Here is a 25,425-nt window from a genome sequence, read left to right on the forward strand (position 1 = left end):
TAGTTTACCAGAGCAGTTACATATTGTTTAGAAGAGTCCTCCCTGTGTTTTAAAGGCAGTTTTAACTTCTAAGAAAATATGTGAGTTACAAGAATGGGATAAAGATCAATGTTTGTGCCTTGTTAGGCCAAATTAGCAATAAAATATTTAAGACTGCCTTTATGCCTGTCCTGTTAATCTGAACTATAACCAGCAATGCTTAAGCAATCTCCTCAGTATGGTTATTAACTGTCCATGTGGGATGGAAAAAGAATTTAAGTCCACATTCTTTGAACTTTTTATTGGCATTTCAAAATCAGGATCTACAGCAAGTAATGAGTAATAGATTATTATACTAGGACACAGTGGGGGGTTTTGGGGGTGGCTTTTTGATGTTTCTTTTGGTCTTTTTTGTCATTTGTTTGTATTAATTTTGTTTTAAAGACTGAACTACATGACTTGTAATAATCAAATATGAAGGTCTCTTATTAACAAACCACTTTTTGTCTTTAGGCCACACCAAATCCATCTTCACACATGTTGGGGCTAATGCTGACCCAGGTTACACAACTGTAAACTAGGAAGGTGTTCACCAAAGCAAAGGCAGAACCAGGTTTGCAGAGTTCCCCTCCTGCTTTATTGGGAGCCTCCTTACAGTAGTGACTGATTCTGGAATTAAGACATAGTAACTGGTTGCAAAGAAAACAAATTCTCCCTCCTCCCCAATACACCTACACTAACCACAATTCTGAAATAATATTTAAGAGAAAGAATAACACAAGAAATCCTCAGCATCCCATCTGAATCATGGAACGTAGCCTGGGGCTACTCACAGGGAAGGCAAGTAAAACCACAAGATTTGTGAGGTATTTAGGTAAAACAGGGGCTTCAGAGGCCACTAGAAAAATCAAGTTAGCAACAGGGTTTGTTTTGAGTTAAATAGGGCTAATTTGTACGAGAGCTCTAAAAATAATGCGTTAGGAAACAAATTAACCAAAAGTAGCAGGAAAATTTCCTGAAAAGAAATATCCAGAAAACTAGTCCTTACATGTCTGGTTCTTGTTTCCACAACACTGATTCATTTGCTGGCACATTCTAATATAACAGACTCTACAGCAGCATCAACACAGGTTTTCCTTGCCCTATAAAATGGAACTCTTCACAAAACAGCTAAAATAAACAAATAATACTAAATAACAATTTGGTTTGAGATGACATTCCACAACAAACAGGATCTAAATGTTAGGTTCCAAACGCTCCATAGCATTTGCAGTATATGCTCATATTATCCATTCTTGCCCTATGCGTACTTAAAACTGAAAAAAAGAAAATTCAAATTATGTCATTTTCCATTAAAAAAAAATAAAAAATGCTGCAGTTCCACAACACACACCCAAGATCCTGTTTAAACTACAGCTGAAGCTGTGTAAAGCAACAAGAGTCAACAGAAGTGGTGACAGGATGGCACCACCAAGGAAGGTGAGAAGCAAGTTCTTCCTAAGCACTGTGTCAGGATTGGAGCATTTACCCACCACCAGAACAGACTTTACACTTTTTGAAGCACCAACATAACCCTAAAGAGGGAGAAATCCTCGAGTAGGGAGAAGAATGCCAATGTAACAGAAATCTGAACAGAACAAACAGGGCCTGACTTCAAATCTGCTCAGGCTGGGCTGGGCATAGTTTGATTTCTGGGCACAATCCCAAACAAACAGGTCACAGAAACTATAAAAAACTCTGAGAAAATCCCCAGTCCGGGTAAAACTTCTCTGGTCTTAGATAACTGAAGGATCAAGGACCACGACTTGCTGATGATGAGGAAGCCTCATCTCTCATCATACCATATCACCACAATACTTAGAAAGTCATACTTACGTGAAATGTATCTCATTATTAATGTTTTATTTATTAGGTGAAGCTTTCTCTACCTGCTGAAAGCTTCCCAATCCAATGAGTCAACAGGCAACATTTGTAAATCACTTGTATTCACTTACAGGAATCTCTGCAGACCTCCAGAGAAAAAAACCCCTCAGTGGAAATCATCATGTGAAAGGGATGCTTGGAAAAGAGTACTTTGTTTCAGAAAGATCTTGCTGGCACAATTCTTGATTAGAAAAGGGGTATTGCAGAGTCTACTCAAGTTTAAAACTTACTTGTATTGGAAAATTTCAGGAAGTTTAATAAATGGCAGCAGGTAAATAGGGGGTCTGATAAAAGTCAAACCATATCAAGTGTTAAAGAACTTGGAGGTTGAGCATTTTAGTTATTAAAAAAAAATAATCCTCAAGAGACAAACTCCAGGCCTGGGAAAAAATAAAGGAGCCAAGGTCTGCCTTTGAGAGGCATTCTAAAAGCATAAAATATTAGCAGAAAATGAAAGAATAACTGGACATACTGTCTACAAGGTTTTGTTCCCTCCAGATATATAAATACTCAAGAGACTTTGAAAAAAATGTTTATGAAGCAATGTTTTATAGGCATTAGGATGTTGGCAGGGAAAAACACTGGCAGAGTTCTTGCCACTGTGACACCAAAGTCACAGGAAACTTAGCATGGACATGCAACATTACCTTTTCTTTGTAGAATATAATATAGGGTGGATCCTCCATTAGAACAGTTTATTTACTAATTCCAGCAAAAGTCAATGCCATTGAAAAAAAGCCTTACCTACTAAAAGGTGTGTACAACCATTACACAATGCTGTGGTTAAAACTGGGATTCAATTCCTGGGCAAAGTTCACTGTCCCATGGAGTTACACATTTCATAATAAGAGTTTTAAATAGGTCACTGACTTACAAACCTAATGATTAAAGGTCAAACCAAGCCAGCTTCTAACTGTAAAATTGTATCTCAGAGGACATTTGCTTCCCAGTGTGTTCAGCTTTTAAAAATAACACTGACCACTGGTTTCAAACCCCTTTACAGACCAACTCTGCAAAGTGGGGGCACAGAAACTTTCCTTTCCTGACAGCCAAGCAGTTCTGCTGCATTCCACTGACCGACCACATTGGAACAGGGCAAGGTCACAGGATGGCAGAGCAGCTCGCTGCATTCCAAGACAAACTGCACAAGCTGATTTTCTCCTTCCAGGACAGATAAATAGACAACAAATTGATTTATTTTTCACTGCTCATATCGGAAATCAAGTGACTATTACTGACTGTAAGGCCACTCGGAGAAGGAAACTCACGGCATCTTTTCATTCCTGCTGTGTTTGTGCAGGGATACCAGAATGTGTTAAATTTGTCAAATCAGACAGTTTAATAAGCCACTTACTTGAATAGGGAAACATCTGCATTCCTAATGGTGTGAACAAGTGTTAATTATTGCTTGCTATTTTAGGGAAAATATGCTGATGATATCACAAAGGAAACACATACCTACAAATAGTTGAAGATATTTTCCAGTTACTGGCATGTGTCCAGAGCTGAACACAAAACTCTTTGGGAGAGGCCAGAGTACTCAGCACTTCCCATAACTGAGTCAGAAATATTTTCAGCAAGGATTCAGTCTCATTATCAACAGCTTTTCATGCTTAGAAAAGAAGAATGATGCTGAAATATTTTGGGTTGCTGCTTATAGTAACCTCACATTTCTACCAGCACAAATTAAACTGGATGTTGCTGCAAGGAATGGCCAGTGGGAAGCAAATTTTTATTTAAGAAACTTCTGTCAAGTTTGAGCTTACATTATTCCCCTTTGTTAAGAGTTTCAAAACACCACAGCATTTGAGAAATGTGCCAACACACAAATCCTTACCCACAATCTACAAAGTGCCTTTGGTTAAAAGTCCTCGGGAACATAATATTACACTCTTTCTCTTTTATTTCTACTTTCATTGCACAGAAGCTCAATCTGCTGGTACTAGAACACAGCTCGGATGGAATCCCTTCACACAGCTCCTCATGCAATTTAGGGAGGAAGAACTCACTTCTGGTGAGAGCACCAAGGTGGGAGCTGGCAGATATGTGCTCCCTGCTCCCCGTTCCATCAAGATTCCTCTGCAATTTTAAACCGAATAGTCAGTGTTCCTCTGCTTCTTCAGAGTGGAACATATGGAAAGAAGGCAATTCATTAATGGATCAAACTTGCTGGTAGCATAAAAGGCTCACAAAGAAGTCTTTCCCCCATTCCATCACTCTCACGGGGCAATGGAGAACGGTAACAGAGGCAGTTCATCCACCAGCTATTTTTGTAGACCTCTGGCTAAGAAGGAAAGTTTAATAAAACTCTGAGAAATTTCCTTCGAGCCTTAAATTAGGGTTTGGAAAATATCTTTCATACCACATCATTTAGTTGCTTTTTGTTCAATGAATATATAGTAAACTTGATCAGGTAAACTCAATTGGATTATCTGGAAGCCCATTAAGAAGGAGATGCTCTGTAGATAAGGTAATAGAGATTTAAAAAAGAGTAAGCAAGGATTATTTCAGAGGATGTAGCACCATACCACTGATACTGCCTGTAAGACTTCCCATTCCTTTCTGTTAACACCATTAACATCCTCAAGGTAAAAATAATTTACATATCTGTATTTTCTACCAATTTTGCACCTCAAGATGCAACTTGAAGATATATATTTATCACTCTTTTACAGGTACCAAGATACAGAGGGCACTAAAAAAAAAAAGTACAGAGGATATTGAGGTGTCTTGCTCAAAATCACAAAGAGAATCTGGACAAGAAAATGCTGGAGCCCCAGTATTTTCTCTCTGTGGTAACTATCCAAATTGCATACAATATTATCCAGACACCCAAGCAACCAAGCTCTGTCTCCCACCTTTCCCAGCTTCCCATGAGTGTATTCACTGAAGAAAATATTTTGCCAACTTCCACACCCTAAAATCTGTGACATTTGAGATATCCCCATGGGAAATGTCCTCCACTGCAGTGAGTATGTTTGTCATTACATTATAAAGCCAGTGATGCTGTCAAACCAGAACAGCTCTCTTCTTCTTCCATGATGTATTTAGAGAGGAATAATAATATATCTATCATTATACACATCAGGGTGATTATCTGCAGGGACAGATAATTTTGTTCTGTTGCCCACATGATTAAGGAACACTTTTGGCAGCAAAGAGATCCAGGTTCACATCTTTTCTTACTGAGATTGTATTATCTTGTTACCTTCTTGAAGATTTTGGTGTCAAAATCATTTTAAGGACTCCAACCCCACCCTCTGACCCCGCTGCACGTTAATGCCTCACACCCCGTGCACCACCTCCTTTGTACCACACTGCCCACGGGCCAGGTTGTAAATCTGCCCTCAAAACTGATCCCTGTTAAAAATAATCTCCCCAAAATAGAAGAGTGAAGGAGTAAGGGTTACCAGGGTTATTTTTAACCTGCACTGGTTCAATGGTCTGATTTACACCGGCGACTCACCGGAGGTTTTTTTGGCCAAGCGCGGGTGGTACATCATGGTGTGCAGGAGAGGGAAGGGATGGCTGTGGGCACACGGGATGCTAAGCTGGGCTTTGAGGCTGAAGCCAGCATGTGGTAAAGCCTGGCCTCAAGGACACCACTCAGAAACCAGAATAAAACTATTCAGCAGCGGTGGCAGTGGGAGATTCAAAATAACTACAATGGAGCAGTGTAGTAAAAAATAGATGGGGACCAAGAGACCTGCAGACAATTTCATCAACACCCTAAAAATGATCACATCTCTTCTAAACAGCCTTGATCTAGAGAGCCATGGGCTGGAGTCATTGCCCTGTTATTCTGCCTTTCAATAGCTAATATTCTGACTCTACTACTTTTTGAATACCATCCTGCTGAATTTATAATGGTATTTTCAAGAGACCTCTTCCTCAGCTGAGTCCAGACCAATTAAAAATAGGCAGTCATAAATCCTGCCCTGCTATTTTTAATACTTCATTAAAACCTGAGAATTATGAAGGGACTATGACCCAAAATAAAGAGGTTTTATTTTGTAGCTTGGTTCAATTTGGTTGATCACGGAGTGTGAAACATTGACATAATGATAACATTTCCCTCCCTCTCCTAAAAGAAATTTCCCTCCCTCTTCTAAAAGTAAGAGCAAAAGAAAGTGATGAGAAAAAGGCCACTATTTTAGTTGGTACTGGGGATGAAGAAAATATCCTAACCACTGTCTGGTATGCAGAAGAGGAATAAAAATATCACCTTTATAACCCAGCTAACCCAACATCACCCGACATTTGAGACAGATATACAGCTAGTCTGAATTACTGAAACTACTTCTGAGGTTGATTTTTGACACTGAAAACACGCACATAAAATTGTGTTGAGCTAAATCCATCAAAGGACAACAGTGATGGAAATGCCATTTGGAAGCTTCAACTACACATTTACCTACTAAATATTGCAATATTTTAAAACACCAGCATGATTATGTGGACAGAATTCTTTTCAGTCAGTACTACCCTTTTCCTTTCCCCATATGCTACAACTTGTATTCAAAAAAACTAACTTCTTAATACCAAGTGTGCTGAATTAATAGATCTCCAACATACTCAATTTCCAGCTTTGAAGGGAATGTTTAACCTAGCATTGCACTGTACCATTATTTTTAACTCAAGCTGTTGTTTTTTAGGGTTTTTTCATTCAGAACAATATGGTCTACACAAATGACACACATTTCCTGTAAGTCAAAACCTGCAAAAGCAAACAGATGGAGACACAGACTAAGAAAAGAATTAGAATATCAGAATACAAAAGTTGCTCTTTGAATCCTAGATTACATGTGGAGGCAGACCCCTGTATTGGCATCACACTGCAAAGCTCCCACATTTTTCTTTACATTCTGCTGCCTTTCACACTACACTGACCCTTGATTGGATATCTGAATTCTACCTCCACCTGTGCACCAGGGAATTATAAACACAGATTTTGGGGTGTATTTTAAACTTCATTTAAACTACTCCTGCATGTACAGAAGGAGGCCTCATGTTCTAAAGAAAATCTCCTGTAGCTGGAGAAGAAACTCCACAGTCCTAGTGCTGATCCCTGTACGTCTGTGTGCTGCCTTCTGGAGAGCTTGGCAAATCCATGTTTAGGAAAAGGGCATTTAAAGGGAAGCAAAGCAGACTTGTATTTAGAAGAGCATGGTGCTAAGTACTTGCAGTCCCCAAAGAATACCCCCTTGGTAACAAATGTTCTTTCCCCCTACCTTCCTGTTCTTCCTACAGCAGAGAGGAGCAGCATCAAACATGATACTGAGGAAAGTATGTCCTCAAAACAGCTGAAATAGGATTCCCCATGAAGAAAATGGAGGAGGCAGAAGGCAAGTTCTACAACTCAAAATAGTCAGCATCACACAGGACTAACATTGCTAAAAATTGCCCTCCCTCCTCCTACATCCATACTCTAGACAGAAAAAGTTCACCTGCCAGTTTATGAAATTCTTCTGCCAGTGTACTCGAGGAGGAAGTAGATAATCAAGATTTCCTTAGATATGAAGCATAAGTACCCACAAGGCTATTCTTTCCACTGACAGAAACTTATTTTTTCAAAATACTTTTAATTAATCTGTAACAAAGTCAAAATTATTTCTGTAGTGGTACCCAAGGACTGTGATTTCTGACACTATGCACTGAGAGCTGGCATCTAGGGACACTCCAGACCTTAACTTGATTTAAATCATGCAATTAAAATGCAGGTTCGTTTTTTTCACGTACCAAAGGACTATAACCTACATTCAAGCTCAGAAATCAGAGACAGATTCGCTTATGTAATCACCCAGGGCAGAGAGAGCCAACAGTAGTCCTTCAACATTTGTGGCTAATGCACATCCAGTTTAAAACCTCAACCCTACAAACATTTACATATGAAATAGTTAATCATGCCAAAGAAGGAAGCCACTAGTCAAAGTTATGCACATGCCTAAAGCTCTGTAGACTCAGGGCTTAAAAATTTAAGACAATACCTTTGCTCAGAGAAGAAAAACTAGTTTTATGGGAGCACTGTTATTCCTGAAGTTGTGTGTCATTCAACACAAAGACTCATCAGTGAACTTGAAATTACTTATGCACCTTTTAAGTATGTTTCTACTGCTTTAGACATCAAGGGTTTCCTGTCATGTATCCTACCAGATGTAATACATAGTGAACATTAATTTTTATATAAAAAACAGTAAATGTAACACATACATATTTGGCTTGTTCGCTTACCCCTACACAGTTACCCCTTGCTTTCAGAGAAAAGGAAAATTTAAAAAACCCCACTGCACTCCAACTGAATGGAAACCCCCCCCCAAGACAGAAGAGACAAGGAAAACCAAGTATTTCACTACGAGGTAGGTCACAGCATTGTTACAGCATTGTTACAGCTCACAACCTGAACTATCACAAACAATGGCAGTAGGAGAGCTGTGGGCACCCAGCCAGTTCAGGAGCACATGGGGTGGAGTAAGGAATCACTGTCTTCTCTCTCCAGTATTCTAAAACTGTATTCAAAGCATGAGGGTTTTTGGTGCCCCTAGTACTGGAGATCATCCATGAAGGGACCAAGTATTCCCATGGATAACACTGACAAATGTGCAAATTAAAGAGGTGTCACGCTAAAAATCTCAAAATATCCAATTTATCTAAGATGCTTTAAGACAAAATGACAATTACTACATTTTATGTGCTAGAGAAGAATTATACACCCCTCCCTCCATCAACCTGTCTGTACTTGTTGAACTTTGAAAATGACTGGATTTGAAGACTACAGTATTTCCAATTAGTTGCTAATACCACGTGACTTCTGCCTTGTATACAAAGTATGTTTCTGGTGGTTTGGTTTTTTCCTTTTGATAAAGGCTGTCCAAAGCAGAGAAACTCCTAGAAGCAGCAACAGGTGGAAAAGGTAATTGTCACTGGTTTGACAGAGTAGTTTGTTCAATAATGTTTACAAATCAAGAGTTACAAAACCTTGCTGTGGTGCAAACTATCCCACATCTTACTGCTATTTGCACTTGCACTTTCATTTCAAGCATCTGGTCAGTCCTAGATGGACAAAAAAATTCTGGTGTAAATGAATTGTGATTTTGATACCTCACCATAAATCCTCCCCTCAGCCTCCTGGAACACTGCACAGAGAGAGAAATACCAGCTTTGAAACACTGCTGTACTGCTGCAAGTATAAGGTACTTCATGGTAATTAATAAAAATATCTTCTCGGTGTGGAAGAGTTCAGTGTTTGCAAACTGTATTTTCATGGGCTTCTGCTACTTAGCCTGCTTGAGATACAGGAGAAATTAATCACAGTGAGTGGGCACAAAGTTATATCATCAACCAAATAATTATCCTTTGTGCATTTACTCTGGGTCTGCTGGCACCTTGAATGATTAACTAGGACTGGGAGGGCTGAGGCAAGGACGTGTGCGTGGAGCCTCTGTGGAAAGTCTGGCTGACACAGAGTCTGAATCAGCAAGAAAACTCCACTGTTCTTCCAAAAGGGAGAGATTCAGTATCACTGAACACCAGCTGATCATCAACAGAGTGCTGAGTGTATCTTCACTCCTTCTGGGCAGGGCAATTCCCAACAATACCCAAACTCCTCACACAGCACTGTCCATCCGTGTCCACCTGTAGCTGATAATTTCACAGAGCACAAAAAGTAGAAAAGCAGACAAGGGTTTCTGCATTCTTAAAGGATCAGTTAAACATTCTGGCTGTGTTGTCACACACTTACTCGATTAGCACTGACCAAAGGCACGTCCTTCAGTAATTCCCAAAGAGCAGCCCACTGTTTTGGGGAAATATTTACTCCAGTGCAGTGAAGCACAATCATCTGCAGACAGGCCTGGCTGCAGCCAGGGGTTACTCACCGGTGGGAAATCAAAGTCTATCTGGTTGGCTAAATTTAAGATGTAGTCGATTCGAAACTGGTTCTCTGGGTTGGCTAGTTCCACTGGAGGGGCCAAATTGCCCATTGCTGTCACTATTGTCTGCAAAGACAAAAAAGTAAAATACTGCAGAGAGTGTCTAAATAGCCATTTTGAATAAGTAAAAACAATGGCTCCTAAGCTTACCTCTATAGCTTCTTTAATATTGTTTTTAATATCCTGGATTTTCATTTTCTTCTCCCTGTAATAAAAAGATACATTATTAAATTCAGAAGCCACAATATTTTTTTAAAACTGAACATGAACTTGAAAAATACTCTATCAAAACTTTATTGTCCCTACTGACTGAAGTGCTTTCAGTCACTGAAGACTTTTATAGAGACTTGATTAAATATCTCAAAACTTCTCTACTTAAACAGTAACATCTATTTGCATCCAAAAATCAGCATCTAATTATGCTTAAATAAAAATTTATTACAGCCTTAGACTGGGACTAAGACATTCTGCAAAATCAAACAGATTTTGATTCACTTGAATGCAAACACTAGACAGGAATGAAAGTTCTTTAGAAATGTATAAACTGGAAACAAACAGAAAGAAAAAAAAGGGTTATTAAAATTAGAAACAAATTAAAGGAGACCAAAGAACCTCAAAGTACAAAAAAATTAAAGCATTAAAGCACAAAATGATGCCACAGCAGAACAGGATAGAGCAGGGAGCTCAACCTGACAGAGACATTGAAACCAACAGTTTGGATACAAAACATAAAATAAATAGTAAAGGGTTAATTCAAGTATGTACAATTACCTCTTGACTTCAAGGAGAGGAATAGGCTAGAACACTACTTGGAACAAGCACTATCATTTGGGATTCACTGCAGTCAAATTAACACACCTAACAGGCTGAAGGAAGAGTGCAAACTATTGCTATGGTGCATTTTTATTGGATTTAGTGTCAAATCTGACAACAGTTACTTTCAATGCTAAATAGTGCAGTCCAGTGAAATGAATGATTCAACATTTGGTATAACCAGGAATTAGTAGCCTCAAAGCATTACTACTATTGAGCCCGTAAACTGTAACTTAATTGCAAGGCACCACGACAAAAATTTTACATTATTAATTCCTTGCTGTACACAGTATAAAATTATTAGTTTGAGGTATACAAAGTTAGCCATGTCATTACTAAAATAATCCAGCTGAATTGTCTCAGTGACCTTTTAATCTTCATTAAACTGCTTTTATAGAACACTTTGATTATCTGAATATTTACACCAACTTTTAAATTTTTTTTATCCTTTTGAAAACTAAGATTTTCCAGCTCAGTATCCCAGAAACTTTGAACTACCAACAGCATGTTTCCTTCTTTCACCCTTTTAAAGGTAGTAACTCACACTTTCAGCTTAAAGACCACAGCTTGAATATCTCACTTTACTGAGTTAATTCAGCAAACATATTGCAAATGCTTTTTGTCACTTTTTCCTTCCTATAATTATTCACAACCAACAACCAAAACGAAACTGAAAGCACATTCACCGACCAGGAATGCAGAAGAACAGCAGAAAAAAAATAAAAAAAGGTACTGCTTAAATAACAAGGCAGATGCAGACACCCAAGAGTGGTGGGAATTCTGGTTATCAAATGAAAAATTAATGCAACTTCTTTAAAAAGAAGACAGGGTCGAGGAAACCCCCCCGTGGCAGCCGCACGTTCCGCTGCCTTTCAGGCACAGGCGTGGAGGATCTGATTCTACATTCCCCAGTTGTGACAGAATGATTGCAATGCCAGTGCTGCTCTTACACATGGAAAGCAAACAGCAGCATCAAATCATCGTGTTCAGGATGACTTGGCTGTGGAGAGAACGGGTCTGAATCAGCAGCAGAACTCTACCAACAGGAACAGGATTATTCCCAAACATCAGCTGCTCACCGCTGGCCATGTACCCTCCTCAGTTTGGGGCAGGGGAGCTTGGTGCAGCAAGAAAATGAAATTATCAATAGCCAGATGAAAATTTTTGGGTTTCCTTCGACTTTTTTACCTACCTACAGACCAGACCACCTTATTCCTGAAGACTACCAGTTCTTTGCTTTACACATTTGGCATCACTGACGAGAACAAGGCAGTGACCCAAGAAAGGCCAGAAGCGCCAAATTAAGGAAAATAAATAACACAGGAAAAGACAGGAAAAAATGAGGGCTTTTCACCCTCTTCCTTCCTATCTTCAATGCTTTCTAGGTCTTAGGAAAGTCTCCATTCCACAACCAAGACTCAGGGTAGGTGCAGAAATCCTGTATTTTTCAGTTGGTATACATATGGCTGCAAACTCATCATCTGCTTTCTGTTTTTAAAAACCATGTTTCATTATTAAAAATATGTAAATAATGGCATGAAAGCAGGAAATGTTTATCAATGAGAGTGTAAGCAATTTGTCTGGCTTTATTTTGCCTCCGATTTTCAGCTGGATCTTCAACTTAATGAACCTGTATCTGGATTGTGCCCCATTGAGATCAAAAGGGCAACTGATACGCTGAAAGCCAAGCAAGATATCAGTATTTTTAAAGAATTATCAGTCATTTTGCTTCAGTTTGGAACATCATTAGAAAGACAGAAGTTTAGGAAGTTGTGTTGTTTTTGTTATGAAGCAAATTGTAGTTATTCTCTCTCCCCTGGAACACTTGGGATTAACTGTCTCAAAGCATCAGAGAGGTGCACATTTACCTGACTCTACAACAAACCACATTATTTTTATCACAGGTTTCAGTCAAACTTCCACATTTACACCTCTTGGCTGATCCTCATGCTCCTAAACAGCACTGCGAGGTGATAATGAATATGGAGAAACATTAAACTCCAGCAATTAACAAACTGCTCGATAACCATCATCATCTTTACAACAAGGATACTCATAGTTCCTATTTCTGGTGTTGTTGCCATGGCCCTATAGCCTGCCCAGTAAACAAGGACTCTTATTACACAGCAGTGAATGTATCACTGCGTTTTGTGTTTTGTAATGTTTACTAGGCATAAACTTTCCATGACAATGAGACACTTTATTCTTCTGGAACTCAACATGTTCATCAATCACCCATCCAACAGCAGCTTAAATACAACTGTAGCTTCTCACCACTAAAAAAATAAAGATAAGGTGACATTCCTTTTACTCAGGGACTGATGAGATGCAGCACACAAAAGCTACAACCCTTTGCCTTCCCAGAATTGTTTGGTTTTTTTTCAGAAATCCCAGCCAGGTTGCACCTCAAATTTCCAAAAGTACTTTATTTTCCCCAGGAAAGGCACAATATTCAACTTAGGAACAGATTCTTGCTTTTTAAATTTCTTATTCCCAGGTGCTGGCACAAAACTACAAAAGAAAAAAGCTGAGCTCCCAAAAGGTTTTCCTCTGGAAGATCCCAAGGAGGCCAGGAATGGCACTGTGCTATCCTGGCTAACCAAAGACTGATGTCTCTGCAGGCCTGTTCTGTATCTTTAGATGCCATGGGTTAATAAGGTCATACTTTTAATCTTGTTTAAAACTTTTGCTTAGGTTGTGTAGGGTAGGCCAAACAAAGCATTAAACTCTATTAGTTGAGGATTAGAAGAAAAATCTCAAATCCTGCTGTTTTCAATATTTAAATGGGCCAAAGCAAAGCTGCACAGAGCTTTCAGGAAAACTAATAAAGTCTATTTTAGGTACCACAAAAAAAAAAGATGACATTTTAATTCAAGTAACATTAAATTAGAATGACATAAAAGGTCAGGAAAATCAAATATTCCTTGAAAACCAACCCAATCAGTATTTAGTAAAGAACTTCTCCACCTGTGGCTGAGTTTTACTTTTAAAAAGGCAACATTTTTACTCAGACTTTATCAAATCTAACGCAAAGAACACATCACCAAGCAGATTATCAGAAAGCAAACTAATTTAATTTTAATGTTCATTTTTTGTTTACTTTGCAGATAATATGAATAACCATTAATTGGAAAAAAAATTTAAAGTTTAAAAAGAACATTCCAGAGGATGAGGGATTCAGTTCACCCTGAAACCTTCTACATCTCACAGGTAGAAAAATAATTTTTAAAAAAGGTGCTGAAATGAATGGCCAAAACAAAACATGTTAAAGAATTGGGGGGGGACACAGATGGACAAATAGGGGGATGACAGGACACAACCCATTAATGCCATTATCCTAAAAGCAAAGAAGTTTGAATTTCTTGGTCACTGCTGACAGGTTAAGAAATGAAATGCCTTGTTGGAAAGTTCTGTAGCTCTGGAAAGTACGTAGAGACTATTTTAATAAGGGATATTAAAATGTAATCACATTGTTCTTTACAAGGTTGTGAACAGCCCACCTTCCATCACCTCCAGTGATCAGCATCACGTAGAAATTACCTTTATTCCTGAAGCACTGTCAAACTTCCCTCACTTCTGAAACTGCTGACACAACAACTCCAGGGAGTGCAAAACTTCCCTTCCCTGTGCAAAGCACTGCAGTTCAGTGAGTCAATTCACAAATGCCAGAGCCAGAATGAAAATCTTACAAAACAATTCATTTGCTTCTGGCTTTTTATAGGAGAAAACGTGTAGCACACACGTGCATTGCCAACAAATTGGGAATGCACAGGGAAGTAGCCACGGGCTGTCCCCTTTTGCTCACCTTCAAAGCCCATCACAATTACACATGGAAGCACGACAAGTTAATAGATCAATTTTGTTTTAAAACACAATTCGGTTCTTTGACAGGCAGTCATGCACTTCACAGGCATGTGAGCTTTAAACATGTCTATTCGTCTAAATACGGTGTCTTTGATGCAGTGAAACATCTGATGGATTTCATAAATATTCCATGAAATCTGCATTAAAATTTGTTTACTGCACCTTACAGAAGTTAACAGAAATGCAAACAGCACTACCTGCCAATCCACCTCAGAAAAACAGAGCTGTGCAGTCAAAATCTTCAGACACAAGACCATGAGCAAGGAAATTCAATTAAGGTTTTGCTACCAATCCACATTACAAAAATCCCGCAGCACTTCACAATTCAACAAAGAGATAAATTTGGTTTAGCAGCCTGGGTTATTTCTAACAGAACGTGCAATTATCTCAAAATATAACAGCTAGAACGGCAAACAGGGCAGAGGCCAAGTTAGAGGCACTTGAAAATGGGGAAAAATAGTTGCTTAAGAGTATTCAGGGTGAAGCTGAAATAATTCACGTTAGACCTATGACAGAGTTCCAATTTTACAGACAAAACTGCTAAAATGCAATAGCAAAACCCACTGAGTATCTTCTGCAAATTGAACACCATTTCTATCACACCACTGAGATACCTCAGTAATTCTGACAACTTCAAAGAGATTTTTCTATTTTGTCCTGTTCAAGACCCCAAAGGACAAACCCTTGCAGTACCACAGGGCAGGAGCTGCCACGCAGCAGCTCCACAGCAGTAACTCTGTACAGCTTTCGACAGGAAATATGATTTACTTGGGTCCTCACTTGCAGCAGAACTGGAAGAGATTTTCTAACCACATTAATACTTTGTTCCCTTCCTGCTGCTGGCTGCAGAGCCATAGTTTCCCCTCCCTACCCCTGTGTTCTTCCTCCTACACCACCTTTCCCCTCCCATCATCACCTTGCAAATTCTTGGGCTTATTTCTCTGAGATTCTGGGTATCACCAAATTGTACCATCCAGTTACCAAAGATGATTTACTGTGAGAGGAAATAATAGCTATGAGGATAAACTATTTGCTTTCTCTCTAAATAAATAACACCTTTTGGAAAAAGAAAAACCCAACAGGCTGAGTAATTTTGTCATGGTATACTTCGAATTAAACACACAGTTAAAAACTCATAATGTTGCACAGATCTAATTGTGACCTAAATTATTTGGGAGAACTTAGTTCAATTATCCCCTGAAGCATAATCACTTTCTCACAGAATATGTGATGTAATATATAGAATAGACAATACATAAAGGGCTTCCACAAGTTCCCCTTTAAATATTGGAAAAAGCACTCTAAATTGCTTTACTATTTCTTGTTTCAGTACATTACCATCTTTACCTTCATGAGTTATATGTACATCTTACAACGTGGCCATAAACAGATGAACGTGATAAGAAATACAAGCACAAAGCGATACCTTCTATTAATGGAACAACAGAACCATTCTCTAAGTTAAAAGTCAAGAAATACAAATTATTGAAGCATCAATTAAAAAACACATCACATCTCTGTGAAAGCAGAAATTCTGTTATTTTCGATCATTATTTGCACTGCAGTGTTAGGGGTCAGGGGTGACTTGTTCAAAAACTCTACAAAAGGCATCCCTGAATATAAATCTAATTAACTCAATATGCAGTTTTATTTTATCTCTGCCCACTGTGATATGCCAAGCGTAAAGGTTAAAGGGCAACTTTATTGAGCCTCTATATATATTCTGATGCAGAGACTGGTTGTGGGCAGGCTTTGCTCCTGATGGAGCTCCAGGAGCCAGGAGGGTGGTTGGACACACACCTGAAGTCTGTCCCAAGGGCTGCTCCGGCACCACATGGAACTCTGGTCATTCCACCTGCCCAGGTGGATGTGGCACAGAGATGCTACTCTAAGGTGGCTCTAAGCCACCTTCAGGTTCCCCTTCAGCTTTACAAATTCCTACATAAAACCAGTTTAACTGGTTTACAGTCCCTTTATACCTGTTAGTGGCACAAAGAGACCATCACAGACACAATATCAAGAAGCATAACTCTGCTTATCCTGCTCCACTTACCTCAACTAATTAACTAGCAATAGTTTAGGTAAGGGATGAAAACAGAACTGTTCACAAAGAGCTCTGTGATGTATGACAAAGGCCCTTTAATTCATACTGTACAATTAAACACCTTTGTACATTGCAAGCCTGGTCTGTAGCTCCCCAGATGTGCACACAGAGGGGAACACACTGCTCTCATTTTCTTGTTTTAAGTACAGGTAATTAAGCATATTACAATAAAAGATGTTCTCAGAAGTTTAGTATTATCTCCAGATACTTGATACAATAATTAACAAAGCTACAGAGTCTTCAGAGGACAATCTGATTCCTTTCTAGGCTGGGAGGACACCTCTCAGAACCAGCAGGAACAGGAAGATCCCAGTCAAATTGCTGAATCATCTTGCCTGGTACAATTCACTACTTTGAGATAATCAAACTGTTGTCAGGAAGCACAGAGACTTTTTCATTTATTTATTTATTTAAGCATTGTGAATGTAGTCATTATTAACACAGACTAAAGGAAACATGCCCATTGGCCACCACCTTTTTGAAACACTTCTGTCCAGCTGTGAACAGCACTGAAATACAGCACGTGACACCTCTCAGCATGGACCCTGCAGTGTTTCATATTCTGCCTGTACCTCCATCCCTCACAGCAGATCCAGCCTACTGGGGTCTCCTGAGCTACCTGACTGGGTCTATCCATCTCTGCATGTCCAGAAAAAATCCTGTTGTGTGAGTACATACTGACCAGGCACTGCAGTATATGTGGATTAACAGCACCTCCTGTTAAAACTGGGCCATTTGCTGCACTGTTCATCACTCCATCCTTGGCTCTGCAGAGCCTTTGATTTAAAATATGGGCAGTCTTACAGGGAGTCTTGTTCTTATCTTGGTTTTCACTTTCAAAGCATTTTTGTCTAACCTTTGAAACACTGATTTCATGAGTGGCCTATGAGTTTCATTTGCTCTAACACTGTTTTGTAAGTGTCTGTATTCCAGTAACTCCTTCAGGCAGGATTGGGTAGGAAGCTTTTGAAAAGAAGGCAATCACATCCCAGAGCTCTTCAGGGGTTCGTGCACAAGAATGAGAGGAATAGCTCCTATAATGGCTGATGACCTCACTGCTACTTAAAACTGAAAAAGTACACAGCTGGCTAAGTGCCAGTATTAAATGGAAAGAAGCCCTAAAATAAAAATGGCTGGAACACTGGACGCCAAGTAAGGACAAACACGGAGCGGCCAAAGCAGGATGCAACGCGACAGGGAAAGCAGGGATGAGGCAGGTGGAATGTGGTTGGTCCTGAAAATACCTTGATTTTTTTTAGTGATTATGATCTCCATTATCATCTGAAACACTTCTGGCATATGATATTTTAGACAGGTGATCTGGAAAGTGCTTGTCTCTAACAGTGACAAATCCCAAGGTTTTTAATCCAAACCCCTACACGGTGGCAGGTAAGACACAGATGTCAGAAGGACACCAGCCCAACAGAAACAGAAAAAAGGGAAGGTTCAAATTCATACAAAATCTGTCCCACCAGGAACAAGGTAAATTCTACAAAACGAGCTACTTTTTGCTTACTGGGGACATATAATTTAGTTGTTCAAAAAACGTTACGTGCAATCTAAGTTTGCTAACATAAAATCTGGGAGAATTATTACAATATTCAAGTGCATGTGCTCATGGATTCCAATTTCAGTGCAATTTGATCACAGAAATTCTTACAGAACATCTCATCAGGGCACAAAAATTCCCCCTGAAATACCCAGAAAAAAAAATTTGTGAAATTTGTCAAGTATTGTTAGATTTCAAGAGTTGTTGGGTATTTATAGTTCCAGGTAGTGTATGAATTTACTATGACTATGTATGTAAACTGCATTTTTAGAACACAGAGTAACTAAATATTGGAATGAGCAAATCTGAGCAAAATCTGTCCCTTGGAGACCCAGGCTGGAGCACAGGGAGGCAGGTGTAACACAGCACACAACAAAGCAAGGTGCTGACAACGTTGGCTCTAATCCATCAAAGCACTTAAGCACATGTTTAATTTTAAGCACATGAGTAATTCTATCAACTTTAATAGGGCTACTCATGGTTTAAGTACTGTGATGGATGGGGGCCAGAATGTGCAGAACCTTTAAGAATGCCGCATGGCCTATGTTTCATGAAGAAAATACGGCATTCTCCCACTGAACAATTAAGTTATAAATGCTCTGAAAGCAAAATTTACCATAAATCGAACCCAGCTCTGCTCATGTAAACACAGAGGTGCAAAGTTATTCCACAGTCTGTGAAGATAAAACACGATGAGGCTTCTCGTGTGCAAGATGTCCATGAATTTTTATACTTTGCTTCAAAACAGGGGGATCAGTTAAGCAGCCTTATGGAGAAAAGACCAAGAATTTAGCTACTAGTGACACTGCTTAAATAAGATGCTACTAGAAGCAGTTTGAAAACATGAGTACTACAGCCTTTCTTGCCTGTACAGACACCAGTATAATACAGGTTCAACTGTAACTGGCTTAACAGTGCAGTAACTCCTCTATAACATCAATTATTTTGAAGACTCAAAGCTCTACACATGCCTCTTAAATTAGTATGTTTTTAAGTAAAAAAATGATTTATTTGAAGTATTTTATACAATACTTCAATAAGTCAATACTGAGGATGTGAAAAAGAAAAAAAAACCCCACATCCACTCCAGGACAGCCTCTGTAAATCAGAGGTGACTAACTTGATCTCTAAACCACTCACAAGAGCATTCTTGGTCTTGTTTTATCTGAATATGGCTTCAAAGAATTGTTACCAAGTTTTAGAAAACGGTTTTCTAAGAAAGGAAAGAATTGAACCCTTTGAAAAATACTTAACAGACGTTGGTCAGGAGATCAAATGAGATTCACTAAACAGTAACACACAAAGAATCATCTGGTTTTATCCCTGCACTCATAAGTCAGAAAAAAGCCTTAGAAAAATTTTGGTTATCTAGCCATACTATCCCAAATGTACAGTGAATTTGAACAGCTTCTAATATGCTATCAAGTAATATCTGCTCTAAAACAAACAGTGGAGAAGAAATCAAAGCCAATTAAATGATCCCTGTACCAGGGACAACCCCCCCATATCAAAGGTAATGTTACAATGTCTGTCTGCTACCACTTGCAGGCCTGTCTTGACTCTAATGTTGCCTCAGACCACTAACTAAAATGTATTTCTTCCCTCATTGCTATCACTCAAAATTTGGTACAGTATGCTTTTGCTCTGACTGTTCCCCACAGAATCTGACATTAACATAGTTATTTCACTCCTTGATTTGTCAACAAATACGATTGAGAACAAATGTGTGTTTACATTTGGGGTTTGCCATTATTTTGTTTTCCTTTCTTCTTGTTCTTTTTAATTTGATTTTTTTTTCACTTGTTGGTGAACACTCAGCAAAGAGAACACAAAAACAAATAGCTTCTGTGTGGATTGTGTTTTCTAAGATATCTTCACCAAGGGAATTATATACTACTACTTATTAGATGGAATTTATAGAAAATGAAGTACACTAGTAGGGAACTTAAAATTCCCTCAAATACAATTTAAAAAGAAAATGTTTTGAAACTATGTCACTGCAGTCTCTACTTTTCACCAGAATTCTCAGCTTATTAAAACAGTGTGTCTACCAACACATTTTGTAGTGCTACTGCTAACAGTTTTAATAATAATTTTGACAATTTCTAACTTGAAAAGCTTTTTAAGTTATCACAATAGAGCATTTTACAATTATTTTCATATGACAAATGAGTTTATCTTTGACTTCTAATACTTGCACTTCACTTGTGCACATCTATCACAGCAGAACTGTGTGAGAGCACAAGCTTATTATCCTTGTTGATAAGGGAATGGAGGCAAAGGGACTATGTCTCCAAAAGGCCATTCAGAATAACTATGACAGAAGTAAGCTTTTCTCCAAAAAACACTCAGGAGGTCAAAGCATCGTATCAGGCAAGAACAAACCAAAACAAAAAAAAACCCCACCACAGACTCTGCTTCCAAAAAAACTACATGGCAGTGAGTGAATCCTCAGCACAACACACAACTCTCAACTCATCTTTATTTCACACCCAATGCTTTTACCACATTGCCCCATCTTTAAAATAAGGAATGGATTTTATCTTGTGAACTTCAGCATGTCCTCACTGCTTCCATCAACATACTGGTTAATCAGGGCTGTTATTCCAGATTCAAAGACACAGTTGCTTCTGTTCCAAATTGGAATTGAAAGCAGTTTCTTCTTTATTCAGGATGGGTTTGAAATACTTTTCCGAAGTTCCAATTGCTGTTAAATGATCTTCCCTTACATCTGCCACGAGTGTCAGTGAGCTGGTAATCCTCAACAGAGCAAGTCTACCAACATCCACCACAAATAAACCCCTCGGCTTCCGTCACCCCTGATTACAGCTCACATGAAGCTTCAGAGATCAATACCCAGCCTCATGTTTATAAGGGTTGGTAATGCCACAGGCACACAACTTCTTACTCATTTCTATGTAGTAAGAAGCAATTATATCATGACACGAGACAGTGAGAATTAACAGAAGCAAAATTCGATATGAGTTAATTCCATTAAGAGAACATTTTTATAAAAAAATCAAAACTCCTCCATACAGAGTCTCAAGTAACCTGACTGCATTGCTAATTACGTTGCATGTCACTGGTGTTACTACTACATTTTTACCGAGACAAGACTGTGCCAAATCTCCAGGCTGCACAAGACAAGGACTGCACTGCCCATGGTAGCTGGGAAATGCTCACACCAGACACCACAAAGCAACACTGCTGTGAGCACTGAACAAGACCCACCACAGGGAATCCGGCAGGGAAAGTCTTGCACAAGTCTCAGCATTGTTCTAAAAAAAGGTTTCAGCACTAAAAAGCTTGTTGGTCTAAACCAACATCTGTTTTTTTCTTCCAGGAGGTCCCCTCCCTTCCCTGGGTGAAGCCCTGAGCAGACAGGGACGGCAGCACCAAAGCTGCCCCAACGCCTCCCGTAACCTCTGTCTGAGGGAACACAAAACTTTACCCTCTAGATTAACATGTTCCAGCCCTAAAGCCCTGAGGTACAGTAATGTTGGCTCAGTTACAGCCAAGGTCATTTGTATCAAGTTAAGGCTGCCCTCAACATAAAAGAAAAAGGTATAGTTTATATCTGTTAAGGGAGGAACAACCCATGTGTTCACATCTCCTGCACAGCTCACAGGAAAATTCTGTGATTATTAGTCTTAAACAAAGAAGACAAGGAAGCACAGACTCTCCTGCTACAAGAGGATGCAGGTTTTAAAATCTGATTTCTGATATTTTCCAATCTCCTATTGTTACAAACAACACATCTCTTGAAACTGTAAAATTACAGGAGGAAAAGTTTCCATTTCACCTTACTTGTGCAATTGCCAGTGGTTTTGGCCAGATTCACGTTCTGAAAACATTTTCTCTGTTTTAGTCCTCCAAAGTAACAGGAGTCAAAAATCACTTAAGATCATAATTTATTTAAGAAAGGCAGTCTCTCAGTACAGCCAAATTAAACTCATCAAAACTAAATTAAAATTTAGCTGTTAGCATACTTTCCTCATATGCTCAGTAAAGTTCTAATGTATTTACACACAGATGCCTTGACACACTTATACAAGCAAAGTTACTCTCCTAACAGCCCAAGAACTAACACAGAAATTGTTTATAACCAACTTTCCATGCAAAAGACATGAACCATGCTGAATTTCAAAGCCAACACTGGAAAGAGTAAGCACAAGGCAAAAATGCAAATAAAAAAACATTGTGCATAAATAAATTCTTCAAAAGCAACTTGACACCAAAAGCAATGGGTCTCAAAGGGTACACCACACTGGTAACAAGCCCAAATTCAGATCTTTTCATGCTAGTTACCTCTGGTGGCCCAGAGTTCAATGTGTATCAGCAATAGCTGCCTTTAAAGTATCAGCACTGACTTCTATAATTATATTTAATATGATATGAGATATTTTAATTTCTTTTCCAGTTATTAAAAGTTTTGCACTTCCAGAAGTGAAAATGATATAAGAAAAGTATTTGTAAGTAAACATCAAATATTACCAGGCAACAACAACAAAAATACCCTCACTTCCTTCCAAGCACAGACAGTCATCATCACATTAAACCCATTAGCAAAATACTTCAACCACTGTCAGGGAATATTGTTTCAGGCAACAGGTTTCACCTACCTGATCTTCTTGCTGGCCTGATTTTAGATGTCACTAAAAGACATCAAAAATACCTATTTTATTTCTAGCTATCTAAGGCTCTATTTACAGAAAAGTTGGAGCAATTTATTGAAAGAAGCTCAAGTTTCTGCACTGCTACTTCTGAAATAATTTTGCTCTGGATTAAGCAGAGAAAAAAAAAAATCTTTCTTCAATACAGAGATGACGTAGAAATGAATCTGAAAACATGATACACGTTTCCCTTACCTAGATATTGTATTTCCCATTATGCCTGTTCACTTAACCTGCGTAGTAAACGAACGATATATTCACAATTCAATTTTACAGTTCCTTAACTGTGTCTCAACCAGCTATTTTTAGTCACTAAAGCTTAAACGAATACAGCACACAACTCTGGTTTTTGGGCATACAGTCAGCACTGACTCCTGAACTCCTCCAAAGTCAGCCCTGAACAGATGGGGAGATGCAGAAACCTCTTCTCAGCTTCTTGTCTCATGTGCCTCACAAAACCTGCCTCTGTGCCAGCCAGCTGAATCCTACACCAGTGTACTTTCTAAGCAATTTTTTTGGAAGTTGGCAGAGTAGTTTTTCCACCCGAGTTTCCTTTTATGCAAATTACTTCCCAACGCACACCAAGAAGTTGAGTCTTCACTTCTTGTGGAGTTTAGATTCAAGCTGAGGACAAGCAGATCCAGAGCATCTATGACCCAATTCACTGCCCAGTTCCCACTCGTGCAAAGCAAACCCTGAATGTAAGAGGTACAAAAGACTTGAACAACTGTTCAGATTGTTCAGAAAGCAAACACTACCAAAATGAAAGTCTTTCCCTTGATTAGTACTAAACCCCCAAATATTTCAAGTAAAACACACAAAAAATTGCTTGTTTGTTTTTAAATCTGCTTAGGAAATGCTATTTCTGTAAGCAAAAGCACAACCCCAAGGTCACAACCTACCATGACCCTGGACTTCCAGGGACCCCTACCTTTAGTACCAGGAGAGCTCATTTAACCAGGTAGGTACCATTTAGAACCAGGACATTGATGTTTTGGACAAACACTCTGGACCCAAATTAGGACCTTCCCCAGTGCAACACAAGTTAACTGGAAAAATTCAAAAAAGCTCTTCTTCAGAAGTCTGGAAGTCACAATATGAGGAAACTTTCACTTTACTGTATTTAACATCTCTATATATTTGAACTCAACCAGTAAGAAGAATGACCTTTTACTGAGTTCAAAATTGGAAATTAATTATACCTGAATAAGCACATTTATTATCATTTCCCCTGATAAAAGGGAAGTTATACTGTTGTAATTTAAGTCAAACTATGACAATGGCACAATTATCATGTCCTGGCCCTGACCTGACATTTCTAAATGATAACAGAAAAGTAAAAGATAGAGTTCATACTGACAGTATATAATAAATGAGAATGTTAGGCCAAAAGTTACGTGAAAAATAATTTGCTGATACTTGACTCATCAGTTAGAATATACAGCACCTCGTCATAATTATCCAATTACCTTCACAACATATGGTCCTTTAACTATTAACAATTTTGTTTGAATGAGAAACTTAGACACAGCTGAAGAAAATAATCTCCAGAGAGTGTGTGTTGCTGTAACACTGCAAATTACTTAAACAGTATTGCTTGGGCACAATTATTGATCCAACCAGCTGCTACTTTGGCTGCAACAAAACCACAGCAAAAGCTTTGACAAAGTGGAGATACCTTGGCTCTACCTGAATCTGACTGACCTCTCAGTGGTGCCCCAGCTAGTGCAGAGTTTATTAAAACAGGCAGCACAACTGAATTGCTGGATTTGAATTCTGTCTGAAAAACAAGGAAAACTAGAAACTTCAAAAGCAAACGAGGACTCTTTAGATTATGCAAGTATTAGGCTTTTTAAAGAAAAACATATTGAACGTGACTGAACTTCAAAACTCGTTACGAGTCCCGCTTCCTGGAGTTCCTGAAGTGCCAGTGGCAGAACCTGAAGAGGAACCACTGTAAATCTCTCTCACACTTTTCCCCTAGTCCTCCTCAAGTGCCATTTATGACACATAACACTGGACTGCACAAACCACTGGTCTAACCTAGTGTTGCACAGATTCTTAGAAATTCTCTTCCTAGAAATTTCAGCAGACCAGATGTCACCGTGTTACAGAAAATGTGTGCCTAGTACCACAGATTTCATTATAAGAATTTGGTAAATCATCAGTGTCCACAAAGTTCTAAAATATATTATTTATGAGATACATAAAACAAACTACATGAAACATTTCTTCATTTAAATAAGAGAAGCTGCTTCTCAGCCATGGGGTGAAACAAGAGAGAAAGAGAGAGAAGAAGAACGCCAAACTAAAGCATGTCTGCTCTCCCTCCACCTTCAAAAATAATAACAATAATATTAATTCTTAAAAAAATTTAGAGCAACCTGCCTTAATAAAGAGCCAAAACACTTTTCTCTGGCTTGTGCTTTCGCATACCTGACCATTCAGAGCAGTCCAACAGCAATTTACTGAACATTGCCAACCTTGACATGAGTACTGCTAGAACACAGCTGTGCACAGCTCCTGTACTCAGCACAGCTCTCTGCTACAGCCCCTGTACTCAGCACAGCTCTCTACTACAGCCCCTGTACT

At 38.8% G+C, this 25,425-nt stretch overlaps 1 protein-coding gene across 2 annotated transcripts in view; it reads right to left on the reverse strand.

Annotated features, from left to right (window-relative positions):
- GNAS (GNAS complex locus) overlaps window positions 1–25,425 on the reverse strand; it is a 138,102-nt gene that overhangs the window by 40,065 nt on the left and 72,612 nt on the right. For both annotated transcript variants that reach the window (XM_027697586.1, XM_027697587.1), the window contains 2 exons: window positions 9,981–10,035; window positions 9,777–9,896 (listed from right to left, as the gene is read on the reverse strand). In XM_027697586.1, the coding sequence (XP_027553387.1) occupies window positions 9,777–9,896; window positions 9,981–10,035 (175 nt within the window). The remainder of the gene's footprint in view (window positions 1–9,776; window positions 9,897–9,980; window positions 10,036–25,425) is intronic.

The sequence above is a fragment of the Neopelma chrysocephalum genome, unplaced genomic scaffold (assembly GCF_003984885.1).
Source record: "Neopelma chrysocephalum unplaced genomic scaffold, ASM398488v2 Primary Assembly neopelma1_119, whole genome shotgun sequence".
Classification (NCBI taxonomy): domain Eukaryota; kingdom Metazoa; phylum Chordata; class Aves; order Passeriformes; family Pipridae; genus Neopelma; species Neopelma chrysocephalum.